This window comes from Galleria mellonella, unplaced genomic scaffold (assembly GCF_026898425.1).
Source record: "Galleria mellonella isolate WM207_F2 unplaced genomic scaffold, CSIRO_AGI_GalMel_v1 utg99, whole genome shotgun sequence".
Classification (NCBI taxonomy): domain Eukaryota; kingdom Metazoa; phylum Arthropoda; class Insecta; order Lepidoptera; family Pyralidae; genus Galleria; species Galleria mellonella.
This window is the reverse complement of record NW_026442184.1, coordinates 3155528-3175425: the sequence shown is the minus strand read 5'-3', so window position 1 is coordinate 3175425 and position 19898 is coordinate 3155528. Positions and strand designations below refer to the sequence as shown.

The 19898-nt window shown below is 31.7% G+C and overlaps 1 protein-coding gene and 1 long non-coding RNA gene across 3 annotated transcripts; one reads left to right on the top strand and one right to left on the bottom strand.

The window, feature by feature from the left end:
- Nucleotides 1–1143: 1143 nt before the first annotated feature.
- On the bottom strand, nucleotides 1144–18832 carry LOC113521333 (activating transcription factor 7-interacting protein 1). 2 transcript variants are annotated; one of them, XM_026906852.3, is made up of 4 exons: nucleotides 18698–18832; nucleotides 3555–5411; nucleotides 2519–3475; nucleotides 1144–2442 (listed from the first exon to the last, which is right to left on the bottom strand). In XM_026906852.3, the coding sequence occupies exons 2-4, from the start codon at nucleotides 5368–5370 to the stop codon at nucleotides 1982–1984; spliced, it is 3234 nt and encodes a 1077-aa protein (XP_026762653.2). In that variant the 5' UTR covers nucleotides 5371–5411; nucleotides 18698–18832; the 3' UTR covers nucleotides 1144–1981. The 2 variants fall into 2 exon arrangements, with proteins under 2 accessions (XP_026762653.2, XP_026762652.2); XM_026906851.3 differs by lacking the exon at nucleotides 18698–18832 and adding an exon at nucleotides 13467–13600 and having other exon boundaries at nucleotides 1145–2442.
- On the top strand, nucleotides 7148–10717 carry LOC128202478 (uncharacterized). Its single transcript, XR_008253804.1, has 2 exons — nucleotides 7148–7795; nucleotides 8621–10717. It is a non-coding gene; the product is annotated as an uncharacterized LOC128202478 (long non-coding RNA).
- Nucleotides 18833–19898: the final 1066 nt, after the last annotated feature.

Here is a 19898-nt window from a genome sequence, read left to right as displayed (position 1 = left end):
ATTTACTAATTAAGCGCTATTTGATATATTCTGCCATAGCTGATACAGAAAAATATTATCTTTCTTTTTGATATTGCATAGAAATGATTACATAAACGGAAATTAATCCGTTTTATTTAAAGTGATGTGTAATTGATAATAAATTTTATTTCTTGAAAATGTTGGCAGCATATGACACCTTGACAGTGACAGTTAGTCACTTCCGTTATGACACTTTTAAAATTACTGCTAGTGTAAAAAAATAAAGAAACTGAATTCATGTTTATCGTTAAATAATTGATATTATCGATATAATAAATGATATTGGTATAGCCATAACTTTAGACATCTGTGAGGTCAACTCAATTTTTAATAAATAATACCAAAGAAATTTATTATTTAGTCTATGCTACAAGTAGTAATATATATTTATTACTTCATAGATGACCATTGACGGATTATATTAGACTTACGAGTGAATAATTTCAATCGGGATTTTTTCTTATAAGTAACAAAAACCACTGAGCAAACAATTGTTCAAAAATGGTATGAAGTAGTACGACTGTTTCTCTGCTGTTAAATAGGTTAAACGCACCTTTCTCAGACATGGAGCGACTTTATAATCTATGGCAAAAACAACAAATGTAAGACCATGATTTAGTTCTTAAATCGTTCTACAGAGTCCGCATTATCTGTTGCTAGTCAATAAAATCTGTATTAAAAAAATGGTAGTAAGTATCGAGCAACTATCGCAACTTAAATAAGTCATCACCTATAAATCTATTTATATCAGAGGTAGTTCGTTAACAGTTTCATTCACCAAATTGACGGTTAATTTTCGATATTTATATTTACAGTCAAATATGCTACCTATCAATATTGGCATATTTAAAATTATTTCCGGGGGGGCCTGGTTTCTTAAATATGACACATATATACTCTCAGACATGACTTTGCCTATAGTTGAAAGCTCCACTTATTCTGGGGTGAGCACCAGTCAATTCAGGGGTAGACAAGACCTTAGACTGAAATATACGTATACTGCATAGTCTAAGGTTTTGTACGTTATATGAACAAATAAACTAAATCTATGGACAAAACTCACCTAATTTCTGTTTTAAATACACCTATAATTCACTAAATTTTGCTCACTTCTTATATTTTACTAATGCAACTTCATATAGGTATTAACACTGGGTGTATTAAATGAGTTTATTCTCTTGTAAAATTCCAGTCCTAGTACGGGGGAAAAAAACGACCTTATATTTCAGATGTCGTTTATTTTGTTTTTAAGATTGACGAATTCATGGTAGATTCTTTTTTTTTTTTTTTTTTAATAAATATCAATTCAATACAATTTTATGCTGAAATTTGTTTCAAATTGGGCATTTACGGTTTTGTAATTTTTAGATTAGACCGCTTATCACATTCTCATTAATTTTATATAAAACTTACATTCCAAAGATTATTGGAGTCGGAATCAATATATTTGAATAAAACAGTTGTTAGGTAGTTATAAAAATTGTAATTACAAATTTCTAAATGATTCAGAATTAACTGAATATTGGAAGGTATTGGACAATTTTTATTACTTGCACAATAGTTTTCATCAGAAATGGCAGTTACGTCAAATTTAAAATTATACAAAGTAAGTACTTAGACTTCTTAAATTTTATACAAACTAGGTACATTTTAAAAAAAGCACGATCTAAAAATTCTTTTGAAGTGTCCATGTATTTATTTCGGATATTCTAATTTAACTAACTATTTACAACACCTTTGTTGGGCTTCAATATTAATATATCCTTTTTACAATAGAAAAATTTAAAATAAAACTCTACAACTAATATGCTCATGCTCTATACAGAATTAGAAACTAGTAAAATAAATAACTAAACTAAATACAACTAAAAATTATCACTTGCATCTTACATTCTCCACACAATGTATAACATTGTAGGCACCAAACATAATCAGACAACTAAAATAATAAACATCAGTCTTACATTTTATTCAAGAGCAATATACTTCCAGGTAAACTAAATGGTCCAAGTCGAGATCTTATATCAACAGCTCTAACAGCAAAATAGTATTTGAAACCTGCCATAAATTGGGTTAATGTACATGCCATTGGTAAAGGCAGTGCTTTAACATCACCAATTTTTTTCCATAATGCAGTACTGGGTGGTGATGAAGTTTCTTGGTATGCGTAGAGTTGATAACTAGCAATTTCTTCATAACTGTCTTCTAGGTAGCCTTCAATTTTCCATGAGATTACAATTCCATTCTCCACTTTGGATAATTTGAGATCAGGCGCTGGCGGCAACGCCTTCCAATGTGGAGGCTGGTATTGCTTCATAGCATCAGGAAGAGGGGCTGGGTGCCTGCTCTGTACTCTAGATATTCTTACTTGGTTTTGTGGCATTCTAGCTAATTGAGGTGCAGGACCCCGTGGTCTTGGATCTGAAATGAAATTTCAAATGAAATTAATATTATATACACATAGTACAAGATTTGCACCCAATTTGAAAACACTCACTTTGTGTAGGTGCTGATTTTAACATGATTGTCTGACCTGGCCTAATATTTCCTTGTGGACCACTTATTGGTATATACACTTTCCTTGGGCTACTTTGACTCAACTGATGCCTTTGTGGAGCCATTAGATTTTGAGGAGGCACCAATCGTACTGGTGGTGTAGCTGGTGAACTTCTAGTTGTTATTTTGGAAGGTGGCTCATCATCAGTCAAGTCTACTGTGACTGACATTTGTACTTTGTTATGTGGCCTTTTTTCTGGTTTCTGGGCTGGTGAAGGATTTTTAACGCCATTTAATGGAGCTACTGTTTTTCCTGTAATCTGAGATATAGGCGAGGGAGTTTTTACAACAGCACTGTTTGAAGCTGGAACGAGTCTTGGTACAGGTATTTGTAGGGGAGCAGTCTGCTTTGTAGTCCTTGGACTTTGAATAGGAAGTCGGCCTGATCTGGTATTGGGGCTATTATTATTATTATTAAGGGTAGCTGCTGTTGAACTAGGTAATGGTTTCCTTCTTATACCAGGTTTTTCAGTCATTAAAACTTGCATACCAACTGATCTGGTAATTTTCAAAGGTGTTATAATGGTATCCATTTTTTTCTTCTGTTCTTCTTGCACAGATTTTAATACTACTTGAAGATCACGATTTTGTTTTGTTAACATCATGACTTTTTTCTTATACTCATCAACATTTTGAGTCAAAGTCTTTAATTTTGCTTTAATTTCACTTAAGTTACTCCTGTCTACAATACTCTCCACAATTTTTAATATACAAAACTCTTCTAGATCATCTCTCGTCATATCATTTAAGCTCTTTTTATATGTCTTTAGGAAATTATCTGGAACTAGAGGTTTCTTTTCTTCCACAGCCTCTTTTACAGTACTAACTTTTTCGATTTCTTGTTGTTGGACACTATTTTCTGTATTATCTCCTTCCAATTTCTGAATGGTTTTATGCTCTGTAATTAATATAATAGAATGTAAAATTTATGATTAAGTCACTGTTCAGTAAGGATAAAGAAAGAAATAATTACATACCTGTTGTTAAAGTATCCACATTTGTTTTGCGAATTGCTGTCTTATCATATATGTCATGTATATTGGATTTTACTTCATGGGGAGCTTCTATTTCAGCTTTACTTGTTTCATTTTTACTTTCTTCACTATTTGCATCTTCTATTACCATAATGTCATCATCATCATCAATATTAATGCATTGTTTTTCAGTAGGATTACTCTCGTTATTATTTTCATTTGCAGTTGTTGGAGGCTCATCCTCTTCATCTGACAAGATATCAAGGGTATTCGATAATTTTAAAACTGACGTTGTTACACTTGTATCATCTTTTGCTTCCTCTTGCGTCACAGTTAATTTTGTATCTTGACTACTAATTTTATCTTCCTGTACTACATCAACTTTGTTAATTTCATCTACATTCGTATTAGAAAAAACCTTTTCTTTATTGTCGTCAGTCTCACTTTCAAAAACTTGTTCACTATCTTTTAACTTTATGGATATTACACCTTGTTCTCTGCTTGTAACTGTATCCATTGCTACAATTATTTCTTCTGATGCTTTATATAGTTGTTTTTCTTCACTATTAACATTCTCGACTTCTGTATTTTCATTTGTTTTACTTATAGAAATCGTTCCTGCGACTTCTTGATTAGTAGTTTCAAACTTATTGTCTACTTCCATTACAAAGTTAACATTCTCGACTTCTGTATTTTCATTTGTTTTACTTATAGAAATCGTTCCTGCGCCTTCTTGATTAATAGTTTCAATCTTGTTGTCTTCTTCCATTACAAATTCAGCAATTTTATTGTTATCTTTTTCAGTGGAAGGATGTTTTTTACTATCTTCCTCGTTCATTGTAACGTCTTTAATACAAATATCTTCTTCTTCACTATCTATTTCCATTAAAATATCCTCTTCTTTATTACTGTTATCATTGTTAATAGTGACTTGATTTTTTTCATTATCTTCTACAGAATTTTGAATGACTTTATCGTCTTCGGATGCAATTTCTTCTATTTTATTTTCTTTTAAAGATATCACATCAATCTGTTTATTATATATTTGTTCTTTTGATATCTCTTCTATTTTGTCATCAACAACTGGTTCATTGTTGTCTATAGGTTCTCCTTTTATCATAATTTCGCTATCAGTTTCAATTTTGTTTACTTGGTTTTCTAAAAATATTTCGTCAATTTGCTCATTGCTTATTTGATCGGTAACTGGGCCATTTACTTTTACGGTTTCTTTTACAATTATTTCCTCATCTAGCTCAATATCATTACTTTTATTTTCTTCTAATCGAGTATCATCAACAGAAGTTGATGAAGAATCATTATTTATTTGCTCTTTTGATGTATTCTCTATTTTCTCTTCAACAACTTGTTCTTGTTTTAAACAAATGTTAGATTTCTTTTCAATAGAAATTCCATTACCTTCAATGTCACCAAGTTCATTTTCTTGTGTAACAACAATAGAGTTGGCTTCTTCATCTATTACTGTGGATTTCTCCTCTATGTTTTGCAATATTTCTTTAATATTGTTTTCATTTTTGGTTATGTCGTCAATATCTTCTATCTTTGAGCTTTCATTGACCAATGGTAAAAATGTTGCATTAATATCATTGTCACTTGTTTTATCATTTTCCACCATAGGATCTTTATTATCTCCAATTATTACATTGCTCTGTGTTTCGATATTTTCTTTGTTACCATTAGAAATATCATTTTTAAGATTCTGAATAACATTTTCAATTTGTTCACCCAGAGGTTCTTGATTTAAAGCTGACATGTTTCTCTTGACATCTATACTAGGTTCAGTATCTAATATTAATTGCATTGTTTAGCATATCCCGTGTCACATCAGACGAGTTATTATATCTGAAAATAAAAAAAAAATACCTGTTTAAATTTATAATGGTTATGACAGTTAATATTTATTTATATTATTTAGGATAACAATTTTAAAATTATTCATTAAACATACAGAAGTACATAGAAATATCTTAATTATTGTAAAACCAACACCCTTATCTACAGTACTTGTTATTATATAAATATGTAATATGTTTCACTAGAAAGTGTTGATCTTTATAAAGAAGACTAAATGATATTATTCTAAGAAACTGAAACATTATCCACCTACCATATTTTATTTTTGTCACTTATATTTTTTAACATTTACACAAAGTTTAACAATAATTGTCCCTTAATGAATATTAAATGTAAATAATTAAAAATGTATTAAAAAAATGTAACAACATATGTACTCATGATAAACATGACAATCAATTTGTTCAATAACATTTGTTAAAAATTATTTTTCAGTATATTTTATTATATTGTGTTTAATTTTATTAACTTTAGTATCAGTATAATAACAGAATCAGAATACAATATACTAGCACTACCTTTTATCCCAAAGATATTATAAGAGTAGATTAAGGCTCAATATACCAATTATACCAGGTCTTAGAAATAGTGCCTCCATACAAATGCTTTACCAAAAACAGATCAAATTATTTATCCACATGTGAATGAATAGTTACCATAATGTACATTAATTATATTGTAAGGTTAAATTGAAAAATAGAAATGATATAAAATTGTTATGATTCATAAAGATGCTTATTTTTACTGATCACTTTAATTTATATCTGAGTATAGAGATAAAATTTTTACATATTTAAATCATTGAAAGTAACTGGCATTTTCAGTAAGACATGTACTTTAATCTGTAAGCAATACATATATGTATATTGAAAAATAGATGCCTTATTCAAATTTAAAATGATTAACCTGATCTGGGAAATTTTTTATGTGATTACTTGCAACACTGAAAAAAATGCATATGGTTTTGATTAAAACAATGTGTGTCAAAATTTTGTCAGCTAAATGTCAAATTAGCTGACTAAATTATTACCCATTTTTGATACTCAATGCTCTATCTACATAATTTTCAGTTACAAAAAACGAAAACCTGCTATTAAAATCCTATAGAAGGCTGCTTGTGATTATATGTGGTTATATAAGTTAATATCAACTAGTTATTAGAAGAGCTATAGATCTATTTGGGTATGATACCAATAGGAGATCAATGAGGTGTTTAGTATTTTGTGGAATGCAAACTACTCACTGCTTTTAATGTACAGTATTATATTGTATAATTTTTGTCTATGGTAAATGAAAACAAAAGTAAGAAACAGTTTTTTGTTTAAAACCTATCTGTTGTTTGATAATAATATTGGCAAAGTTTATGTTGTAATACCAGATTAATATGTAAGTCTGTTTATCAATAAAATTCATATTTTAAAACCCACAGATATGTATGTACATGTATATAAAGAAAAAATCATCAGATAGGTATGTCGATTTTTGGGTTTTGAATACATAAATCTATATAGGTTAGGTTAAAAAAATTTTTTCGCCAACTAGGTTGGTAAGAAGATACCTATTCATTTTGCGATCTCGTCATTTCGAGACAGATACCCAACACCAACTTATTCCTTTTCCCCACCAAATGCTACGTAACTGAAATATGGTATCTTTAACAAACATTAACCATTTGTCAACTCAGTAACAAAAGGTTAGATTCCTATCTTGTTCTTAACAATAATAAAATATTTGTAAATATCGTTAATCATAGTTAGTAATACATACGAACTATATAAGTTCTGTGCAGTTATGCATTGGTAAATATGCTAAAACGATAGTCTCCTGTTGAGAAATTTATAAATTGCTTTGTTAGGTATTGGAATTAGAACATACCTTAACAATCATAGATTGAAAAAAATAAATGTTTATTTTCCAAATACCTATCACTTAAAGCTTAGGCGAAAATTAAAAAAAAAAAAAAAAAAAAAACAAATGCGCACGCATAAATCAATAAGAGGAAAAACAAAACCACTTATTCGATACACTGGCGCTAGCGCTGATCACGAGCTGATGCGCTAGTGGCGCTACACAGACCAAAATTATTTATCTTTTACGACAATTTTGTTATCGTATTTTTGCTAATTTTTTTAAACATTAAAATTGTCTATGATAATAAGGAACTGTCAAAAGAGCTATGAACTCTACAGAGGCACTCCAAGAGCAGCGACATTTTATCTATAGCTGTCAACATTGTCATTAGCGACATCTAGTGAACACCGTAGTATTCTTAACTATTTACAGCAGTCGCAAAGTTATATAGAAGCAGAGAAGTCGAAAAACAGGAGATGTCACCACTTGTTATGAGAATTATAGATAACACATGATGGCAGGTAGGTCATTGAGTGAAAATGGAATTGTAATGCCGCGGCGCCTTCACTGTCTGTTAGTGTACATTAACACTATCAATGAGGGATGATATAAGTAAGAATAAAGAGAGACACAAGAAGAAACTGTTTTTTGCAAAATGACTATTTAAGCACTAAAATCTAGGGACTAGTAGATATAAACTCTGACCGAACCCAAGGTTTTGACAACTCGGTCAGATTTTTAGAGTTACGATCGAAAATTGGTTGAAACTATTACCAAAATTAAAACTATGTTCAGGAGATTATTTTTTGTGCTATTCGACCTAACGGTTTTTTTTTCTTTCCTCTGCCTTACATAATGATAAATATTTTGTCGTTTTTACTATTAGTTTTATGGTAGGTAGGTCGTGATTTGAGATTTTGTATAGTCTTCCGACTTCGCATTCGCCATGTCCAGGAGGCTGATAATCACACTTTAAATAATTAGAATATCCTTAAAAAGTGACATTTGTTAAAATTAAATATGTATAATTCAAAATGACAGATCGATAAATTGATTGATTATTATAAACTTCCTTATTTTTTAGTATGATATACTGTATGATAATGCGATTACTTTGTATTCTTTCGATAATAAAATATTGATTCCTAGATTAATCATTTTCTACTTTAACATACAGCCTTGGCCAAAAGTATTTGCCACCCTAAAAATGTTATCAAATTTGTTACATATTAATCTGCACTGATTCTATTGTCGCACAGTACACGTCTAAAGATTGAAATAAGCCAATCAAAACAATGCATTACGTCATAAAACTATAAACACAATAGAAGTGAACTCTTTTCCAGGTAAGTCGAATTTTAGGGAAATTTCTAGTTTACTACTATTCATCAGTGTGAAGAACTGTTGACAAATGATTGTAAATTGGTTGTTGTTTTACGTGAGGCAGTTCATAACGAACTAGAAAAATACCTAAGCGTGAATAAAGGAACGAGGAACAATTAAAGTCCAGCTGTTGTTTGCAGAAAACAAAAATAAAAGTGAAATTGTAAAGATTATGAAATGTCTACATAGTACCGTAAGGTATATTTTAAATCGGTACAAGATGACCACAGGACACGAAAACTTGATACGAAGTAAAAGGAAAAGAATTACATCTGCAAGAGAAGACAGACAGTTAATGCGAATTTCTTTGAAAAATCGTAAGAAAATATCTGAATTGGCTGCTGAACTAAGTGAGACACTGAGAAAAAAGATTTCTGCTAGAACTGCTAGAAGAAGGCTCCAGAATGCTGAGTTCAAGGGTTGCAAGGCAAGGAAGTAGCCATTGTTGTCTGAGGAGTACAAGAAATTTTAAAAATAAACAAGACGGTGAAAATTGATTTACAAACTAGCTCGATACCCACTTATCAATAATAATAAAGGTGACAGAGTGAAACATAGCAAATGTTTAAATATCAATAAATAATTGATAACAGTACAATAATGTCAAATAAATTAGTAAATTCCTATTTCATATTTACTTGTGTCAAATTCTAAAAGAAATAAAGTGGAATAAGAACAGTTAAACGGGGGTTATTAACCGCTGTTGGTGGGTTGTTTGTAAGTTTTCTAACAAATATACTTAAGTTGAATGACGTTTTGTTCATATTATTGGTAAACATCTTTAAACCTTCACTTTTAAATCTTAGCATAAAAGGTTGCCTGGAAGAGATCGCTCTTAGCGATATGGCCGCCCATTGTTTTCTCAGTGTAATATTTTTTTGTAATTGTTTGTATTTATAATAAGTTTACTATTGTGATCTTATGGTGGAAACAAACAGTTTCTATCTATCTATATAAAGTGCTGTGTCACGATGTTCGTTCATGTTAATCTCCGAAATCGATTTACCGTATTTAATGAAATTTTATCAATGTGTATTATTGATTTCAACTCATGAGATAGGATTATGTTTCAATCAATCCGGGTCATCTAGACCCTCCTAGGAGGGTTAGGTGGGCGCGTCGGGGCGGCTCCTTTTGCCTCGGCTTAAACTCCGGGAGCGACTATCCCCAGGTCACTAGCACTGAGCTCTTTCTTGATTGTATTTATACTAATAATAAGTTGCGGTATCATTGTACTTCCTCGAGTAAATAAATGAGTGCTATCATTTATTTAATTATATTTACCAACTAAGTAAGTAAGACAGTTTCCCAATTAGCTCCCTTAGCAATCACACTATTTACAAACAACAACATTTATTTATTGAACATTTTCTAAATAATTTAATGCCATTCTGCGAAACTCGACAAGTTTACAAGTTTCCTACCTCTATTCCTTTTATAGTTTACCTGTTTCACTAGCTCTATTCTTCTCAATGGAATATGGAAAAAGTTCCTTCGACGTGCTTGATCATAATTAGAAGGCTCTCGAATGGACATCGATGTCAAGATGCTATGATTATATTTATTCCCTTTAAACACTTCAAAATATATTCAAAGACAATTTTCGTTTTACTTCATTTATATGAATAATTACCATATCTTCAAAACCAATTCTTATTATAGAATTATAAACAAATTCAAGTTTTGGCACTATATTAATGATATTTTTAACATTAACTCTCTTATTCATAAAAACGCCAAATATTTCCTTATTAACCTATTTTAGCCACTGAAGTATTTTGTCTTTTCTCAGTTCAGTTAGGCTTTGGGGAGGTTTTAAGAGGGACGTTGCTACCCGTCCCTCGACCATTAAGCTCCCTTAGTCGCCTCTTACGACACCCACGGGAAAGGAAGGGGTAGCTCATTCCATGCCGGGACTACTCGGCATAACGGCGCTTTGGAATATATCAAAGTATAATGATATTAGAAAATTCTTACTGGAAAATTATAATAAAGTAACAACTAATAGTTTATATTTAAGTATTTAAACTGAATAAATGCTGTGAAGAAGACTTTTCTTATATTTATTGGTTTTACTATTCTTATAATATCTTTTAGATTAGTCGAATCTATTTCCCAAGTGCAATGAGGAGTTTCGTTTTACGGAAAACATGTATAATATTTAACAAAAATAAGGATGGTGTTTGAATTCTAAGTGTTTTGCCGCGAAATCTATTTCACCTTGAACTCATAGTGGATTCGTTTTAGCAGAGTTTAATTTTGTAAACCAACACATTTGTAATAAGAAATATTTATTCAGTTTCATTGTTAACGATGTCTTTATTGAGTGTAAATTAAACCTCGATTCGTAATTAATAACATTTAATGAAATATTCGTTCAAAACATTTGATAAGGGAATTTGCAAACAGATAATTTTAAATGCTCCAGCACATACTTACCTATCTAACGTAGTATAGATCTAAATGAAGTTCTAAAAGTTTTCAGCTGGACTTTATGTTACAATACACCTAGGTATATGTCTATTATTACTGAATTAGTACAGTGAACAACCTGATATTTTAACAAGGCCCCTAGTAGTCTCCAACCCATTAGAGCGGCAAGCCTATACCCCCGAGATCACTATTGTTACGTTGTAGCAACACGAAAGCCAAATAGAAATATTGGGACCGATTCTAAGATACCATTTCTCCTAACAACATACATATATCCTAACTATATATTATAATTTGATAATTTCGCAAGATTACTATTTCAGAAAATAAGATTACAATAATTTTGATTTAAAACCATTAGAAAATATGTTCTTACAAAAAAAAAAAATCGTTGTGACGTTAAATTAAAATATTGATTTTTAAAGACAAATTTAGATTGATAGCGGTCAAGAATCAACCCCAATGACTGTAGTAAAAAATACAAGTGAAAAGAACAATGAGTTATTTTCTGATTTCAAAACGTTTACGCGTAATAACAAAATAGACCAACCTATTAGCAAAATTATATAAATGTTATTTCTTGTTTTTAAGGTACAAACTACGCAACCTAAGATAGGTACTTCTCAGCGTTTCACCAGTCTAAAATCAAATAGATAAGTCATGCTGCTACAGTAACTAAATACATAAATAACCTATAAATATAGGTCTTCTACTGTCTAGTGTAAATGGTGACAATCAAACTTAGCATTAATATACCGTATATTAGTTTGGCCAGTAACGAGTAGTAAAATACAGTCTACAGTATCAAATACATTAATTTTTAAAACAGAGGAAAGAGCAGACGATAATACCTAGACAATAAGACGTAACATGGAACATGAAATCAAAATGGCGGCCGGTCGGTCTATTACGTAGAATACCGGAATAAAATTCCCCACTCATTTGGTGTTGAGCTGTATGGTGATCGCCAAGTCAAAGACGAAACTCCTGATACTCACTATCGCGCGCGAAATCCATGCTAGAGGCACGAGTACGAAAGAGATAGAAATATGTCGCGACTGCAGCCAAACCAAAACGAATGAGGTGAAGGTGGAACAGAGCAGAGGGTTATCGAACGAAAACCAGAAAACAGTAATAACCCAGTCCTTCGTTCGAAGAAGATTCGGAAGGAAATATTTTTAAGGTTTATTTATTTATTTTATATTGACCGTATTACAAAAAAAATGGTAGATAAAAAAGGCGGGCTTGATACTATATAGCATTCTATACCAGTCAACCTTTGGCAAAATAGAAATGTAATTTATGCGGTGAAAAAGAAACTATTTATCTATATAAAAATACATAATGCTAGTTATAATAAATTTCTTCTTAAAGAAATCCCTAATTCGTCTGAATACTTATTGTATTACGATTATTCTTTTTTTATTCAACAGTTTATTCCCGTATTGACCTTATTTTTTTTTTTAATTTAGTTTCGTCGTTTGTGAATAGATACTTATGTATTTTTTTTTTTATGTGAAAACGATAAATGAGCATGAGGTTCATCCGATGACAAGTGATTATTACAGCCCATGACCCTAATGACACCGTGGGGAAAAGGATTGTTAGTGATGGAGACAGAATCCCATTGCTAGCAATATACTCAACCAGGTCGACCTCCTCGTGGTTCCCCCTGGACACTATCATGGTTAATTCCTGATGAATTCATCATGACGATCCTGTTTTCATTCTCATCTATCACCCTTCACTGGTGCTCCGCCAGCGTATCCCGTTAGCGCAGGCGGGGTTACCATACCATTTTCACCCATCGAAAAAAAAAGACTCTAATGACACCAGTGGAATTACTAATGCATTGCCGGTACTTAAATGTGTGAATTTTATATTTGAATGGCGAGTAGGTAGGTAATTAAAATAGAGTAGAGATAAACGAATAACTGTAACTACCCGTGAAAAAAAAGTAACAATAATAAAAATTGTGTACTAAGTATAAATGTTTACAACCTCTGAATGTTTTCAAAAACTGTCAATTGAAAACGTCAAAACACTAATCAAATATTTACCGACACAAACAAAATACATTATAAGTATAGAAGTAAAAACCATTTTAGCTACATAATAATCTTTAAAAATAAGAAAAAGATTTAAAAATACACTACTTATTACAAAAATAGATAAATTAATGGCTATTGGAAAAAGAAATCGTCGGTAGTTATAAAAAGCGATAGAAAAAAAAAGTGTAGGGTGGCTATGTTAAAACAAGATGAAACATTACAAAAATATCTATACAGTCGTCAACAAAACACATATTAATCTAAAAATACCAACATTTTATTTATAATATTCAATTATGTAAACAAATAATAAGTAGGTACCTACCTAATTTGTTTGAGCAAGAGATTCCAGAAGTAGAAGAGTAACCGAGAAGATTTGAAATAGTACGATACGAGCGCTCTGTTACGCGGTTATAACAGCACTGGCAACAAGCAGAAAGAGAGAGAAGAAAATGGCGGACGCAATATGGCGACGACGACATACTTCGTGGTGAGAGCATGAGTACACGATACAGAGCAAGCCTTGCACAGAAGTTGCGCAGTTGCTTCGTAAATACAAAAATAACGGAGAAAGCGTGATAGCACAATCGATAAACACTAGCGTGCGAGAGGGTACGGCAATCAGTCGCGGAAATAGGAATCGGTAACCTTCGACGCATACATTACTCTGTGAAACGAATGAGAACGTAGGCGAAGTATATATACTTATATATATCTGGGAGGTCACATGGATAGCAATTCTCGTTCTCTTGCGTTCTACTTCTGTAAACGTTAGCATAAATGTAATTATTTTTGTTCCGTGAGATCGTTAGGTTAAGGTTGCAGTCTATGCAACGTTCTAATGCTAAAAAAAAACCATTTAGCTATTAAACTAGTGATAAATATTTACTTGAACCAATGGTAGGTTTCATTTGAAATAGTATTTTAAAAAAATAAACAAATTTGTGTAGGTAAAACTATGTATGAACATTTTTACAAATTTAAATACATTATCAAAACCAAAACAACTAGTTAAATGTTTTAAATCGTCTTTGTAGCAGACATTTTAAAGTATATTGTGTTCTAAATTCGGATTCCACAGCATTTCATTGACTAGTCATTAGCATCAATTATATAATCCAATAAAATTCTTCAAAAGACCGACAGACCTAACAAATCATTTTTAAAAGATTCTATTAAAGAGTGCAAATATCTAGTTCCAAAACCTAAATATTAGTTCAATAATCCTGCCTTTATTAAGATCTCGCCATGCGGCGTTGCCGCTTTGCTTTTATAAACGCTCGCGTCGAGTTAGGTCGTTTGACTCTCTGCTGGGCACGAGTCCGAGTCGATTGAGGCCGAGTATTGCCGAGCGAGCTATATAGACGTCGACTTACGTCATCATATAAATAGATAGAGCAGCTCCATGCAAAGTAATTGATAGAAGTTCCTAAATCCTCACCAGAAATAACTATGTTAATAAAAGAAGATAAAGAAGTTATGCAGGTGATAAGAAATCATTATAAAATAAATCAAGCACATCAAGTTTTCACAATTGAATATCGTTTGAGATACATAGATTTTAAATATACGCAAAAGAACAAAAAAGAAAGAGAGGAAATTCAATTTCTATCAATGTTGTCATAAAAAAAAACAGATGGGGAATTGTTAAAGAACATAATGATAAATGGTTTTACTAAAATGTTATTTATGTAGTGCCTACTTCCCCAGATTCTGTATTAAATGATAAGATATACAAACGAGTCATATAACGCAACGCGTAGGTATATTTTAAATAGAAGAATTAGAATCTAAAAACACAATTGCACTTTATTAAATATAAAGAATAATGCATTGAAAAATCGAACAAAAAGTAACCATTAATGCTATTTAATAGTAGGCCAGCTAAAACCGGTCACCCTTAACTTCAGTACTACGGAATAACGGCTATAAATATATGGATAAAATACATTGCTTGGTTAGATCAGTTGTAAACTTTAGCGGCTTGAATTGCGCTACGTGTAAGCAGACATGGTAACGACAGTAACAAGAACATCGCGATGAATGTGGATGATTATAGAATGTATGAAAGGAAGAAGGAGCTTAAGTTGATTTTTTTTTAAAGGCTAAATGTGGTTATGATATAGAATTTGAACAAGAAGTGAATTTGTATTTTCTTTTTTTTAGAGAAAAGAGTATCTGCAAGCTGTATTTTCATTAATATTACCAGCGAATACTGCTTTTACATATATTAATATCTGATTACTAGTGGTGCAATATTTGCCAAAAATGGTACAGGAAAAATTAAATATGCTTATAAATATGTATATTTTCTAGTAATTTGTTAAAAATTAACTAAAGTAAATTGTTATTTAGAAGGACAATATAACGATTCATCGAAGCATTTCATAGAGATATATTAACGAGTTATTTTTTTTTTAGGAAAGTTAGAAAAATATCCGTTTTCATGCGAAAGTGAGTAATGTAGTTGCCTTTTAATAAATACAATAAAGGTTACAGTTAATTCTCTTCCTTTTCCGTGAATGCCATAAGAGGTGACTAAGGGAGCTTAATAATCGAGGGATAAGCGGCGTCCCTCTTTAACTCTTAAAAGCCTGATTTTTTAAATCAAATTAAAAAATATATAAGTGTACCCTTTACTGTGTTTACTAATGGGGAACAATAGTAAAAAAAAATCAAAACGATATTTTTATATATTTATTTTGAAAAAAAAAAAAAAAAAACATTTGGTGACATGTAAACAGCCAAATATTAAAATAAAATCGATTGTAGGCGCCCAATGCGATTTATAACCCCGGTATCAAATTTGAAACTTTAGGTATTTAAGGGTTAAACATCACCAAAAGCCTAACTGTGGTGACGGTAGATGGTAGCATACAAAACAAACGCTTAACGGGAATTGTTCCTTAATAGTGCAAAATTTCAACCTGATAATAATAAAATGAAAAGTAAACAAGACATAGAAATAATAATCACGCTAGAGAAAGAAATAAAGTATGGAAGGTAAATGTGAATGAATTGAAAGAAAAGTGGACGGGAAGGATAAACGAAAAATGCCGCTGAATAATTAAAAGAATCAGGTATACAACTTGGAACTTAATATTCGGGAAAAGCGCGCTCCTCAGGGGGAGCCAACTGCAAAAACCTAACTGCAGTTGCCAACCCGCCTGTCAAGCGTGTTAACTATTGGCAAAACGGGAGACGGTGGAAGCCTATGTTCAACTGTGGACAGTTTACGGCCGATATGATGATGATTCAGCAAATAATAATATTCCTATATATATTGCTTTCGTGAGTTTTTTCAGCTATTTTATTTGTAAATAGCTTATTACTTATTATAGGTATTTTTTATGCCACTAAGGTGTCAAACAAGGATACGGATTTATCAGAGGGAGACTTAGTACAAAAGTCGATTGCTTGGGGACCTCTGTCTCATTCGTGTTTCTACCTTAAAGCAGTTGTGTTTGCATGGCTGTGTTTCGGTTTGAAGGGTGGGATATGTCGTGAATTTACTGGGTACAGAGGAATAACACCTGAGTCCTCAGTAATGGCAACGCATGGGGGTATCATGGGCGAAACAGTATACTCTGTTATGTTCATGGTACTGTTCATGTCTATAGGCGACGATTACCACTTTCCATCAGGTGGGCCGTCAGCTTGTTTGCCATTCTAAATAGTATAAAAAAAACCTTATGGTAAGTAGTTACCGTAGCCTATGAACACATGCGATACCAGGGCATTACGTGCGCATTGCCGGCCTTGAAGATACCTCTTTACCCCTTCGTTTGAAGAACTGATTAACCTTATTTTTAATAAATCATTTTAAATGAAACTAAAAGTAGAACATTATAGTTGCCCTAATTTCCGTTTAAAGTATAAATTTTCGTTGTGGATTTTTTATGCAACTTAGACTGGCAAACAAGCTGACAGCTCACCTGATGGAAAGTGGTAACCGTCGCCTATAGACATGAGCAGTACCATGGACAACAGAGTATACTGTTTCGCGCATGATACCCCCCTATGCGTTGCCATTCCTGAGGACTAATTTCTCTGTACCCTGTAAATTTACTGCCACATCCCACCCTACAAAACGAAACACAGCCACGCAAACACAACTGCTTAGGATTAGTCTCCAATAACTGCTCTCATCAAGTAACATTTAATATTTGGTGGTAAATCAAGCAGTAAAGATATTTTTAAAGAAACATTAACTTGGGTAGTAAAAACATTCAGCATTATCACTCCTGGAATCGAAAACTGCCCAGAAGGGACAGACTTTTACAGAGAGTCTCTTTGGTATGAGGGAGGATCAACTGATATGCGAAAACTGGTGAAACAAGTATATCGCAGTATTTAAGAACTACCTGAGATAGAAAGAGATGACTATATGACTTCCAGCCAACGAATTACATAATGTATAAAAAGCGGACAAACAGGATAGCTGAGATACGAAGTATTATATGAACCTCGTTATTCATCACAAACTAGATTAAATTAGATAGATGTGATATACAGATACTAAATCACATTCTAGATCAGGAACATCTTTAAATAAACACAGAAATTCGAACTGAAATATATTGAACAGGTTAATGTGAAAAGGTTTCTTATACCTATCTGGGATTATTGGCACTTGATGGAACTTTGACCTACCTATGACTATGCAGAAAACTACTTGTGATCCTTCACAAATTGTAATTGAAAAAGTAAACAATTTGTGGGGTAGTACAAATGTTTTTATGCTTAATATCGTTATGAAAAAGCTACATTTTCATATTAGCTATTCTTTAGAATAAAAATTTAGATTATTTTGCCAAACAGCATTAAATTAAAGATTAACAAACAAGGTCTGACAATAATGTAAAATGAGACATGAATTGCCTGTAATAGTTATCTTGTTGTTTAAATTTATCAATCATATCAATAAACATCCAAATTTTAATAATAATAAGAAAAAAATATTGGAAGGTACTTGGAAAAAAACAATAAATGCTACTGCATAGTAACATAGTACTGCAGAATTACATATACCTTACTGACTTAGACTTCAATGTTAAATGATAACATTCTACTGAGCAGTGAACACGGACGCGGCAGAGTAGTACGGCAACAGCGCCAATGGGTCGAACAATATGCGACGTTGCCACTTTGGCCGATACTGGCATACAATATACTAATGTGACATAGCGTTTGGCATAATTTGGCATATCTACTTCATATTACATTTAACAATTAGTAAAAATCTTGCTCAATGAGTTAAGTAGGTAGACAGGTACTTATATTTGAAAATTGAAATGTTTATTATAATGAATTGATAATACATTAACATTTTGCTAGATATCCAAAAAAATGCTGAAAGTCAACTATCAATCTACTTAAAATGCGAGATTTTTAAAAATAGCCAGATGACATCACGAATTCTTCTTAGTGCAACAAAACCTGGAAAACCTGGATATAATAAAAGCTAAAAGATCAAAAGTAGATAGATATTTATCGCCTCCTCTGCTCGAATCTGCGAATCCTAAAATAAACAAATGAATAAATATTACAACTTACATATTTCCAGAGTCGACGTTCAAGAGAAATCAATTCGATGATCCAGAAGTAGTAGCAGACTGCGACCGTTGACCGCGAACGTGCACCTTCACGAAGGAAAGAGGGTGATCGAATGCACACACACACAGCTGTTTGCTGCTACTTCTCGGTTGGCGGTCGGGATCGGACGCCATTTTGTCGTACACTGTTTCGCGAGCTAGAGCGAGATGGATATATGTCATTAACATGTTTTCTTGGTAATTTATGTGGTCACTGTAGGTTTCAATTTCAAACTAATAACTACTTTATTCTATCTTCTTCTTTGATTTTCTGCATTATGCAGTTAATTTTATTTTGATGACTTCGTTATTTAGTGGTTTTTTAATACATACCTATCTACCTTATATTAAAACTTAAGTAAGTACCTAGTGTATTGATAAAAGGTTTTTCAAAATCTTAAATTTTAGAGAGCTTGTCATTTTTTCACATTGTCATATTTTCTTATTACTGGCAAAAGAAATGGCCAGTAACTCTATAGGTACATTCCTCTTTGGAGTTTCGCAATATGTGAAACATTTTATTGACAATTGTATTTTGTCAATTCTATATTAATTAATTTTATTTCAATTGGTATGAACTATGTAGGTAGGTAAGTAAATAAATAAATGCATTCTACATATGATTTCGTCCTTTGAAACTTAAATTTCTTCAGTCAATGTCATTGTAAGTTTTTGCGACTCAACCAAATCTCGTAGATAAATATTCATGTACTTAGTACCTACTAAATCTATTTGTAATTAAAATTGTGTAGGTAGGAGTAGATTAAGAAGAATGTTTGGTAAGTACTCATCTTTTATAATGATTAACACTTCGTACAATATTTCTGTAATCTTACATTAAATAAATTTATATTTACTTACAATACAAAACATGTGCAAAATTTTCTTTCGTACTAATATCAATTTAGGTTAAATTATATAGTTCTGGCAACGACATCTGTTAGCGGTCTGTTAATTTAAAATGCATTGCGAGTGGTGTTGCTAGCTGCTCTCTCTTTCAATCTTTTGCTATTTGTGAATGATAAAAAGCATAGTCGAAAAGTATAATAAAGAAAAAGAACTATAAAGGTTTAATGACACTCTTGAATGTAAATTTTGTATTTTTAGATCAAAATTGACTTTATTACTTTATTTAATTACTGATATGCACGCGGTAGCATTCA

Coding starts and splice junctions, on each gene's coding strand:
- LOC113521333 (XM_026906852.3), bottom strand. CDS start 5,370: ATGCAATTAATATTAGATACTGAACCTAGTATAGATGTCAAGAGAAAC. Junction 3,476..3,554: donor TGTGGATACTTTAACAACAG/GTATGTAATTAT, acceptor TATTAATTACAG/AGCATAAAACCATTCAGAAA. Junction 2,443..2,518: donor AAAATCAGCACCTACACAAA/GTGAGTGTTTTC, acceptor ATTTCATTTCAG/ATCCAAGACCACGGGGTCCT.